Source organism: Argentina silus (assembly GCF_951799395.1).
Source record: "Argentina silus genome assembly, chromosome: 3".
NCBI classification, from domain to species: domain Eukaryota; kingdom Metazoa; phylum Chordata; class Actinopteri; order Argentiniformes; family Argentinidae; genus Argentina; species Argentina silus.
Window position 1 is genome coordinate 18,274,675 of NC_139657.1, and position 11,416 is coordinate 18,286,090.

General features: G+C 43.8%; 2 protein-coding genes across 2 annotated transcripts; one reads left to right on the forward strand and one right to left on the reverse strand.

Annotated features, from left to right (window-relative positions):
- Window positions 1-326: 326 nt before the first annotated feature.
- On the forward strand, window positions 327-6,946 carry dennd11 (DENN domain containing 11). Its single transcript, XM_083666396.1, has 9 exons — window positions 327-850; window positions 1,546-1,645; window positions 1,760-1,918; window positions 2,687-2,846; window positions 3,076-3,214; window positions 3,343-3,474; window positions 3,575-3,725; window positions 3,817-3,885; window positions 4,228-6,946. Exons 1-9 carry the CDS (start codon window positions 475-477, stop codon window positions 4,421-4,423), a joined length of 1,482 nt encoding a protein of 493 aa, XP_083522522.1. The 5' UTR covers window positions 327-474; the 3' UTR covers window positions 4,424-6,946.
- A 106-nt stretch (window positions 6,947-7,052) lies between these two features.
- agk (acylglycerol kinase) lies at window positions 7,053-11,295 on the reverse strand. Its single transcript, XM_083666305.1, has 14 exons — window positions 10,953-11,295; window positions 10,671-10,710; window positions 10,484-10,563; window positions 10,255-10,330; window positions 10,023-10,148; window positions 9,819-9,913; window positions 9,598-9,667; window positions 9,408-9,487; window positions 9,223-9,280; window positions 8,405-8,552; window positions 8,196-8,293; window positions 8,024-8,094; window positions 7,843-7,927; window positions 7,053-7,670 (listed from the first exon to the last, which is right to left on the reverse strand). Exons 1-14 carry the CDS (start codon window positions 11,060-11,062, stop codon window positions 7,536-7,538), a joined length of 1,272 nt encoding a protein of 423 aa, XP_083522431.1. The 5' UTR covers window positions 11,063-11,295; the 3' UTR covers window positions 7,053-7,535.
- Window positions 11,296-11,416: the final 121 nt, after the last annotated feature.

Genomic DNA, 11,416 nt, shown 5'->3' on the forward strand with positions numbered 1-11,416 from the left:
GCTTGAATTTCGCGCTGAGTATGTTAATGACCAGATATATTCACGCCTCTTTATCAACTTTACTCTATCCTATAGGCTCAATGAAATTTGAAATGTTAATCAATGAACACACCTGCCAGTATTACGAAGTATCATTAAATTTTTATTATGAATAACTTTCTTCTTTGCTAATCCTGATGTGATTGATTAATCAATTCAAAGCTTACACATACGTTTAAGTTATACATGCCAACAAATTAGGCCACTATAAAATATTAATAAACCCACGTGAGCGGAAGTGTGTGACATCATCAAAACACTGTTCACTGGAGAAGCTGGCTGGCTGACTCTTCATCTGCGGATGTGACACGCTTACAAATAGCAAGAAAACGACAGTCAGGAAAGAAATAATGGTCTGTTGAGGCAGTTGATTTGCCTTGACTGCAATTTATTTATTTTTACCGAGTTTCGCGTTGTTTGCAAAACCATAGCACCATGGTCGAGCAGTCGGATCGCGCTCCGCTGCTCGACTGGGAGGAGATTCCACCGCCCGAACCGACCCAGACGGCTCCCTCATCATCGAAGGAAAATGCATCGGAAACTAGTCAGCCAGACGGCCGTGCACTGGGCGGCACCGCGCCTGGCACCGGGTGGAGCAACGGTCCGGCGGGTCCAGCAAGTGTAGCAGCTGTTACTAGCGGGGACCCTCGCCCTCGCCAAGAACACCCTGGGCCGGCGGGTTGGGGTGTTCCGAGTCCCGTCGTTGTTGATCACACGTTCCCTGGAATATTAGTGAAAGAACGTGTTACGGAATGGGAGGAAAAGGACCAAATCGTGGCTGTGTTTGTGGTAACCTTTGACACAAGATCAGGTGAGCTGGAGCATGTAATTAGAAGAGGAGTGCAGCTGAGTATTTACATTAGGTCTGACTGAGCAATATTGCAGTGTGGGAGAATGGACTGACTCATGGAATCAAATGCGACAGGAACGGATGACGTTGCAAGAAATTGTCTTTACTTCCCAGCTCTGCTTATCTTCTAGTACACTATTCAAATATGAGCTCATGCAGACAACAACATGAGTCCTTGCAAGCAATATGTTTAGCAAACTTTGCTGAAGGATCATTTCCAACAACAAGCAACAAGCTCTCTGTATATTTAGATATGGATCATAAAAGCCTCTTAGGATCATGCAGGACATTGATTTTAACATTCAAATTTTAACATTCAAAAAACAACACATTTAATTAGGCTTTTTAAACATCTACCACCTACATGAGCTGGGGCAACTTTGAGTGTGGGATCCTCTCTTGCTACATCAATGTACAGTGTGCCTTTTAGTCATGGGAAGTAGTAGTGTACTCCTTACTGTCACTAACTTCCCTTTTATGCCTTGCTGAGAATGAAAGTGATGGAGAGGTGGAGGGCACAATGTGTGTGAGAGGGACAAGGGAAAAAAGGAAAAAGCCATTTTTCTCAGTATTGTACAAATTACATGATTATAAAATATTGTCTCATTCTCACAAAGTTCATGTTGAAACTTTGTGTGTGTGTCTCAAATTGGCAGGTAACATGGTGGAATGGTGCTTACCTCAAGACGTAAATCTCGATGGGGTGGAGTTCAAATCAATGGCCAGCGGCTCACACCGAGTAGCTGATGACTTTATGTAAGAATCACCCCTTATTTTAATGAACCATGTTACAGTCAGTCAGTCAGAGGAACACCAGAGAGACCTTTAATGATGTTAATGTGCCCTTCTTCTCGTGTACTTTCTCTGCAGATATTTCCGTAAAGGCAGCTACTTTGGCCTGGCATGTTTTGCCAACATGCCAGTTGAGAGTGAGCTAGAGAGAGGGGCACGGATGAAATCTGTGGGTATTCTCTCTCCCTCTTATACTCTGCTTTACCGCTACATGCACTTCCTGGAGAACCAGGTTCGGTGAGTGTTGTACTGCTGTCTGCCTGCCTGCCTGTTTGTCTGTTTGTCTGTCTGTTTGTCTGTCTGTCTCTTTCTCTCTCTCCCTCCACATCCTGCTCTCTGACTCTATTTTCCCTCTCTTTGTCACCTTCCTTTCTTTATCTGTCCTGTTTCACACTCACTCCTCCCCTCATTTCCTTCCTCTTGTCCTTCCTTTCTGTATTTTTCACTCTTCTCATCTATTAAACATAAGCCCTGAGTCACTGCGGTCATCACTGGAATCCATTTATAGGCCTATTCATAGTTGTCTGTAATCATTGAATTGGAAGGAACCCTGACTGTATCCTTCCCCATCAGTGACTCTGCCCTTTTGCTTGAATCTAAAAACGGAGGCTTATCTCCTCATTGACTATGCATTAGGATATGGTAGGCTACGAAACAGCTCCGGCTCATGGCAGAGATGTATCTATGTATGCTCTTAGGGTTCAGGTTTAAACTTGAAATACAAATAGACTTCGGCAGCGGATCAATTTGAAGTGCTACACTATCTACATGTGTTCCCAGATATTAGACAGGTTTTAAGATGCTCTATATGATCACAATCTCTGAGCCTAATCTATTCACACTAGGATTTGTCTTCATGATAGATCAACTCTGCCTGTCTCACCACCAGTGTTGCCCAGGCCACAGGAGTCTACATATAGGCAAGAACTAAGGCTAGAAATCAAGCCAAAAAAGGTTTTCCAAGTTCTACTTGTCAGACATTAACAATGTGTCTCCTCCATACAGACACCAGCTGAAGTGCCCTGGTCAGTACTCTCCTCTGGAGGCCTTCTATGAGGATAAGAAGGCAGTGCTGCCCCCTACAGGCAACGGTGTGGTCAACACCTGCCCCACCAGCACCTGGGCGACCACCACCATCAACCGCTGCATGCATCCAGAGATGAAGGTATGTACAACACTGTCATACGTGCCGCAGTCCGCGATGTGATGTGTTACTTGGTTGTTGTTGTTTATTTTCTTTGTACATGTATCCAATGATATGCCTATATATACACACATCATTGATAGGTGTGCTTTGGAGCAGGGTACTGTAACCAACAGTAGATTTCCTCATGGTGGAATGCCCTGACAGCATCAGACAATCTGCAAGTCTCTCTTCCCTCTGCCCCCTCCAGATCACCCACCCAGCCGGCTGCATGTCCCAGTTCATTCGCTTCTTCGGAGAGCAGATCATGGTGCTGTGGAAGTTTGCCCTGCTAAGGAAGCGCATCCTCATCTTCTCCCCTCCGCCTGTAGGGGTGGTGTGCTACAGGGGTGAGAGGGAGCAGCTGAAACACACATACGTACACACACACACACACACACACACACACACACACACACACGCACGCATAGTGGCATCGTTGTATCGTTGTCAAGTTTTTTCATGTTTCACTTCACAGTGTACTGCTGTTGCTGCCTGGCCAACGTCTCTATACCCGGTATAGGCGTGTCTGTGCCCGAGTTCCGCCCCTTCTTCTACATCAATGTGGCTGACATCAGTACCCTGGCAATAGAGATGTCATACGTGGCCTGTGAGTGTTCACCGAGGGTCCTTCAACTCACAGTGGATTACTGTAGGTCTTTGATTGATGAGGAGGAATTGGTGTTAACATTGTGTGTGTGTTTCTTAAGGTACCACAGAGAAGATCTTTGAGGAGAAGAAGGAGCTGTATGATGTGTACATTGATAACCAGAACGTGAAGACGCACAGAGCCAGTTTGCAGCCGCTGCTCAGATTGAATGGAGCTGACAGGGAGAAGTACAGAAAGCTGAGTGAACAGAGGTACATGGACACTTTTTAATGGTGGCCATCTCTATAGTTTTGTATGAAATGATGATGATGATGATGAGGATGATGATTTTGATCTTTTCAGGCAATTGCTACTTTACTCCCAGGAGGTGGATGGAGACTGTACGTCAAACGAGGAGGATCTCTTCATCCTGTAAGTGTTGCATAACGTCATAACGTGTCTTTTCCACTCACCAAGAGTTGGATTAGGGCTGTGATGGTCATGGAATTTTGGGTAACCGTCAATTGTCATGCAAATAATCGTTATAATCGTCATAACCATTTCACAGCGGGGACGTAACCATGTAACTGCCAGAAACCATGTAACCATCACAGCCCTAAGTTGGACTCAACTCAATCAGAGGTGAAGTTGCCCCTAGGCACAGATCTGGGATCAGCCTACCTACCTGACTAGGGGAAACTACACCCTACTACTCCATTAAAGTCTTTATTAATCTCCTCTCACAGTCTGTTCTCTGTTCCTGGCATCTGCTAGGTTCTTCCAGGAGCAGAACAACCGTATCTTCCAGACTCTGTCTGAGGTGGCGGCAAGCGCGGACCCCACCCTGACTGCAGAGCACGTCAGGGCTATGGGGCTGGACCCTCAGGGGGACCGTACCTTCCTGGTGGACCTGCTGGAGGTCTATGGTATCGACGCCATGCTGGTCATCGACAACCCCTGCTGCCCCTGATTATTTCTGTGTGGCCTCTGTCCTAACTCCTGCTCCTCCCAGGCCCTGAAGACACTGCCTGGCCTCATCCACTAGTCTCTTCCTCCCTTGGTCTCCTCCTCACTAGGTGTCATCCACTGGTCTCCTTGCCTGCCCTCCTCTTCCTCTTGCCCTACTCCTCCCCCAGTCTCTTCCTCCCCTGGCCTCCTTCCTCCCCTGGCCTCCTTCCTCGGCTTCCTGCCACCTCTAAGGCCAGGGTCTCTCTCTCTGTTTGCTTGTCATCTGTTGTCTCACTTGGATCTCTGCTCGAGTTACTAGGCCTACTGGAGGTGGAACTGTTGATCAATGTGCCTCGTTCTACTTCTCTCAATACTGCGGAGCACCCATGACTTTGACCTGCGGTACTGCGGCTGTAGTATCCAGTGTCTGTCTGGAGAATTGATTGTTCCTCTCACTTGGAACCTTATTTCAAACTACATGGAAATGAAGTTCAGCTATGGACACACAAGTGATTTATTTTTCTCACACATCTCTACAGAGAATTCTGCCTGATCATGTCTGTATCTACCTTTATATTACAAAATATTCATGTGATTACCACAACTTCTCACTCAAGGATCTCAATCCTTCTGCTGTAATACTCTACTTTGATGTTTCCTCTACTTTAGCATCAGGTCTGCTAGAACACAGAGTAAACAAGTATTTTCCCTCTTTCTGTTTTCCTTCAGATAATAATGCTGAAGGTGATCACTCTTAATATGCCTTGTTAAAAAGGGAGTAATGTGAATATTTGTTTTGTTTGTCAGATTTATGATAATCGAGCAACTACATCAGACGAGTCACACACACGACATGAACACCTTTCTAGTCAATAGAAATTATGTTTTTTTGATGACGTGACCTTATCATATACTGTAAAAAGGAAAGAAGTAATAGTGTGAGATGAATTTGAGATGAATAATGTCCTCTTCCAAGGAGGATTTATTGTGGATCTGATTGAGAAAAGAATGGTTGTCAAATACTGTTAAATACAACATTTCAGTGGAGAACACACACACACACACACACACACACACACACACCTCTCTGTCACTTCTTTGGTTTCATTGTTTGATGGTCACATTGCACATGTGTATGGTGACTTTTTCTGGATATTCTACATGTTGTGTAGTGTTCTATCTAGTTTATTAATTTGTTGTTAAAAATAAATTGTGATCCGGGAAACTTTAATGAATGTGATTCTATGACACTAACTAACTTATCATGAATGCTGCACTGCAACAACCACTGAACTCTCATTTGACGATTATGATGACCACATGATTATTATGTTTGTACTTTCTTGTTATCATGGCCCAATGTTCTGCCAACAGAGAGACTCATTAACAGCATCCTGTTGTACCAGACTGTGGCGAAGACCGGCAGGTGCTCCTGGGCTTTCTGTGTGCAGTGTGTTAATCCCTGGAGTACTTGTGTATGTGTTTTTTGTTTTGTTTTGTTTGATTCAAAACTGCACCGGTTTATCAATGAGATCCATTGCAGATTAAATGTAATCCATGGGTGTGTGTTATGAGAGCGTAGATACAACTGAAATGTTTCAGTGTGAGTTGCTGTCAGCTTTTGCTGGATGAGGGTCTTTTCAGCCATTCTCATTATGGTTCTATTCTCTGTTGAGGGGAATCCAGATATGGATAGGACAGGAGGTGACTGTCTTTTGAATAGTCTTGGAAGACTGAAGCTTTGATACACTAATGGATAGAGCTGTGCTAGAATAGATCAAAGCTCAGTGACTCATTGAATTAGGGTGTTGACATACTGTAGTTGTTGCATAGTGGTGTCATTGGCTCAGACTGACTAGGGCCAGTAGTTTTTCCTGGTAAGGTCATACTGTATGGTCAGGAAAAACCTTTGAGGTTTTGTCATGTCTAATCCCAAGATTAGACAGGCCAGTAAGAGTTCTATCTAATAGTGAAAGTCATAAAGCATGTGAGTTATCTTTAAGTGTTGAGTGCAGGCACTCAAATAAGGCGGAAGGAAAATGGTGAAAGAAATGGTGTCTTGTTCTTGTACTACTGGCAAATTGACTCTCATGGATGTGTTTGCTGTTCATGAAATGTGAATTTCTTTACAGCCCATGACTAAGCTACTACCCTATCCGCTTGACTGTTTGTTTTGACCAGTCCCTGTACATTTCAGCACACAGAGGCATCCTGGGTAGGCATTATGTTTGTTTTACAGATGTATGAGAATTTACACAACTGTGTAAAATGCCTTCTTTGTGGAGTTGTTCACAGACCTGAACCAGCATTAGCTCATTAGAAGTTATTTGTACAGTGTCACACCATGTCACCCCACTGAATGTCACTAGTACGCAAATCTGTATGAGGCACCAATATGTAACAACTCCTATAACCGTTAATCCTTGATCATAACAACTGCAATTTAAATCCATGTTCACAATAGCAAATTAACCACAACTCAAAACAAAAGCTTTGATTATTACAGTACTGCCATTGTAAAACAATAAAACATTTGTTGTTTTCTCTGATGCTGCTTGTTATTTATGATGATACAGTGTAACTGAAGGTACCAAGGACAAGTGATTCTCATGCCAAGATTACACCAGTTGTATTTATTCAGTACTCTACAATGAGGGCAAAGTCTCTCTTCATCTCCAATGGCATTTCTTTCACAATGGAATTTAAGAGAAACACAAACAGACAACAAACAATAATCTTTAATGTTTAGAGTTTCACATGATGAGAATATAGTTAACCAGTCAGTTACACCAATAGTCCTGCAGGGGGCAGACATACAGTAAACAGACTAATGGCATTGGGAATAGCAACACAATACTTGGTCCATGTTATATTCACTGCATCATATTGTCATCTTTCATAACTGTGAATTCCAACTGAACATTGTAATATAATGTTCTGTAACAGATAAGACCTGGCTGTAGACTAGTCCACATTGGTCCAGCTCTGCTCTGTGTTATGGCTGTTTAGTGACAGTAAAGGGGTAGGTAAAGCAAATATCCTTGCAGATAAAGATGAAGAGGTTCCACAGTGCCTTGACTCTCTTCTCTGTCCCTCTGTTCACAGCTCGATGTTGTTGTATCGCGGTGCTTCCCTCACTCAATCTGTGTGAGGAGCTGCTGTCTGCGTTCCGCGTTGACAAAGAACTGCAGTTTCCGTGGCAACAGCCTCACCTCCACGGGCATCGCCTCATACTCCTCATTGTCAATGTTGTAGAAGCCAGCTCCTTCCTGTGGGAGGGGCCAGGACAGAGGGGGAGGGATCAGAATCATGAACATAGCGCAAAGGGAGCAGGTTGCCTGCACATCATAGTAGATATAAACTATTTGTTATTTGTTTTGGTGATGATTATCAAAAAAAAACCTGTCTATGGTGGTCAAACTGAGGGAGTAAGCTACTGACCTCAGGCAGATTGAGGTGACATGCACTAGCCTCCAGCTTCACAGATTTTCGTGTGAAAGTGGTTGGGTCCTCTTCTTTTTTAATCCTGCAATGCAGAACATACAACAAGACACTCATAGTATATGGGCAATGTAACTTTTAGTCAGGTAATGGATTACCAGAATTTCTCACAATGACTCACCCAACAGTGATGAACTCTCCCACAGTGAAGTCGTCTGGCTCTGCACACACCAGCATGGAATCATCTATCCGCTGAGGGACAAACACAGAGACAGAAGGTTCAATATGCAGGCACTTATATCATTCACATATTAACTGCTTTGTTGAATGGTTTAGATGCTTTATCTTCTGACCGTCTGGACAGGGTTTTTGTTGCGTGTGTGGATGGACAGCTCCAATGTGGACAACTGCTTATCCTCCCACCTCTCTGGCTCCTCCACTTTGGGAGGCTCTGCACAAACACAAAACAAACAAAATACAAACATGAACACAAACAAAACCATTATCACAAGGATGAACAAAAGGATAAAACACCAACGCATCAACACACAGGCAATGTTACCTTCAATGGGTGGGTTCCAGTAGTTCTTCAGCCTGCGGGCGATGCGGTAGAGGAGGCTGGGCCTGGGGGGTTTCCCTAGGGGCAGGTCAGGAGGACGAAGAGTGGGGGCCAGATAGGTCACAGAGGCTTCGTGAACCTGGGGCCACTCCTGGAGATGGACACAATAGGATAGCATGACACAAAGTGCATGGGGAAATAGACTGTTAATGGAAGTGTTGCCCATCGAACTAGAATGAGTAGAACAGACGCATATACACTCACTGAGCACTTTATTAGGAAGACTATACTAATACTGGGTAGGGCCTCCCTTTGCTCTCAAAACAGTCTCAATTCTTCGTGGCATTGATTCCACAAGATGTTGGAAACATTCCTTTGAGACTCTGGTCCATGATGACATGATTGCATCACGCAATTCCTGCAGGTTTTTCAGGGGCACTTTCAAGCTGTGAATCTCCTGTTCTACCACATCCCAAAGGTGTTCTATTGGATTCAGATCCGGTGACTGGGAAGGCCACTGAAGAACACTGAACTCATTGTCATGTTCATGAAACCAGTTTGAGACGACATTTGCTTTGTGACATGGTGCATTATCATGCTGGAAGTAGCCATTAGAAGATGGGTAAAGTGTGGCCATGAAGGGGTGCACACTTAAATAGGCTATGGCGATGATTGATTGGTATTAACGGGCCCAAAGTGTGCCAAGAAAACATTCCCCACACCATTACACCACCTCCACCATGAGAAGGTGTACAGGTGTTCCTAATAAAGTGCTCAGTGTGTGTATGTTCCATGGTAATGAAGTGGAAGCAGTTTCTCACCCGTAGAGTACTGAACCAATGTGCTGCTTTCGTCTTCAATGGGCCAAGGTACCAATATCTGAGCAAAAACACAAAGAAATGAGACAACTATTATGCATGTAAACGGCTTCATGACATCAAAGGTACTGGCTCCCATCAATAAAAATGTAAAACGAAGAAATATAGCACTCTGTCTGGTTTCTTACTTGCTGATGGTGGCAGCCACATCTCTGAAGGCCCCCCAGCGTAAACCAATCAGGGCATACACTGCCTGCTCTTTCTCACTCTAAAAAAACACAACAGTCCACATTTACTCAACATATATCTTTCCACTACACCAAAGTCATTATCAAATGAGACTCAAGGTAATTTTGTGTCTCACCCCCCTGGTCTCACCTTGATTTGCAGCACATCCAGAGGTACCGTTTCTCCCTTCAGGATGGACAGCGTCGCTGATGTGATGTGTCTGAAAACAAGCAGATGACAAAACACATTGGAGCATACCATTTCAGAGACGCCAGAGAACCCGTGATGAGGTACGTTTACTACCCCAGTGTCAGATTCCATCTATTCAAATGTGGTTGAACGAGTGAGGTGCGTTTCAGTGGGATACTTACTGCACCTGGTTGTCAGTGATGATGTGCAGACTCTGACTCAGTGAGTTGTGAGCACCCAATGGGATGAATCCAATGGGTGTTTTACTGAATGTCTCCTGTGTTTCAGAGAGACACACACAGAGCACAGTTTCATTGTGAGGATGTTATACAACACAATGAGAGCTTGTAACAATGACGATAACACAAAAATGGCAAACAACTTACTTGATCAGCCCTTCGTAGCAAACCAGTGATCACCTCCTGCAAAGTGCCGCTCCCCCCCGCCACAATCAGCATGTCTGTCTGCTCCATAAGCTCCATTAACTTTTTTGCCTGACCTTCATAGTCAGTCTGTAGGAGAGAACAGATATTACAATATGCAGTGAATAAGGTAAACAATGTACAGCATAGTATAAACAGCCAGACACTAAGATTCCATAAGGACCCTAAACAATACCTTTACTAGTGTCACCTCCATGCCTGCCAAATGTAAAATAGGGGCAGCATTCTTCTCAAATAGATTGTTGGCTTTCCTATGAGAAGCAGGAAGAAGAATGCATCATCAGTAAGACAAGACAGCCAAAGACAGAGAACAGTAAACATGTCTGTGGTGCAACAAGGACAATTTTCTTGTCCTCTACGCCAGGGTGACATTAGGGAATGGATGTGACTGTGTTATCCCTTACCCACTGCATGCCGCTGGGTTTAGGATGACAGTGGCTTTCCTCAACCGCTCCTGGGGTGCTATCTGCTGACGTCCAAATTCCTGAAATTGAGAATTATGGTGATATTAGGAGATAGGCAATACATGTATATTGGAGCATCCTAAGTGCAAGGCGGACATATTATTCAAATTAGAATATGTTGTATCACCTTCGCCACCAGGCAAGCTTCTCTTCGCAACACATTATCACTGCAAATAAATGAATAACAATATATTAACAGATCAAACACAAAATACTGTGATGAATGCATCCTCTCTGCAATGACAGGTATTCAATCAAACTACCCCTTCACCTCTGCTCTGGGTTCTATTTCTAAAAGCCATTCTGTGTGAACTGACATGCTGATCTGATCTGTACTTGACATATCTAGATTATAACCATAACACTGCCGAATACAGGAAGTTCTAAATGTGAATATATATATACACACCAGTGTTTCCCATACAGCCAGTGTCCACCGTATGACAGGACACACACAGCAAATGTGGACTTCTTCCAATTATTCCGCAGAGTTCGAAACACCTTCACAACTCGTGCCATGATCCTACCTACACTGTCTGATGATTCTCTGTTACTACAACTTTATGTCATATGTAAAAACATCACGATTTGTGCCCTAAACAACATCCCAACACCACAGCGGTCATTTCTCCATCGCTGTCATAAATCTTCTTTCACATGTGACACACATGTGCAGCTCAATTAATCGTCCCCTCAAACAAGCAACTCAAGGCTATAGTACTTGGTTCCGCTAAAGGAAAATGTAGCTATTAAAATAAAATTTATTACATAACTCAATCACATATCAATACAGAGAGACCGACAATTGATTAATGCAGGGAATCCCAATCGACCACAGCAGGAAGAAAGAAGTCATCGTCACTCGACTGTATT

Coding starts and splice junctions, on each gene's coding strand:
- dennd11 (XM_083666396.1), top strand. CDS start 475: ATGGTCGAGCAGTCGGATCGCGCTCCGCTGCTCGACTGGGAGGAGATT. Junction 3,215..3,342: donor AGGGGTGGTGTGCTACAGGG/GTGAGAGGGAGC, acceptor TTCACTTCACAG/TGTACTGCTGTTGCTGCCTG. Junction 3,475..3,574: donor AGAGATGTCATACGTGGCCT/GTGAGTGTTCAC, acceptor GTGTTTCTTAAG/GTACCACAGAGAAGATCTTT.
- agk (XM_083666305.1), bottom strand. CDS start 11,062: ATGGCACGAGTTGTGAAGGTGTTTCGAACTCTGCGGAATAATTGGAAG. Junction 10,711..10,952: donor TGGCTGTATGGGAAACACTG/GTGTGTATATAT, acceptor ATTTATTTGCAG/TGATAATGTGTTGCGAAGAG. Junction 8,553..9,222: donor ATTGGTTCAGTACTCTACGG/GTGAGAAACTGC, acceptor GTCCATCTCCAG/GAGTGGCCCCAGGTTCACGA.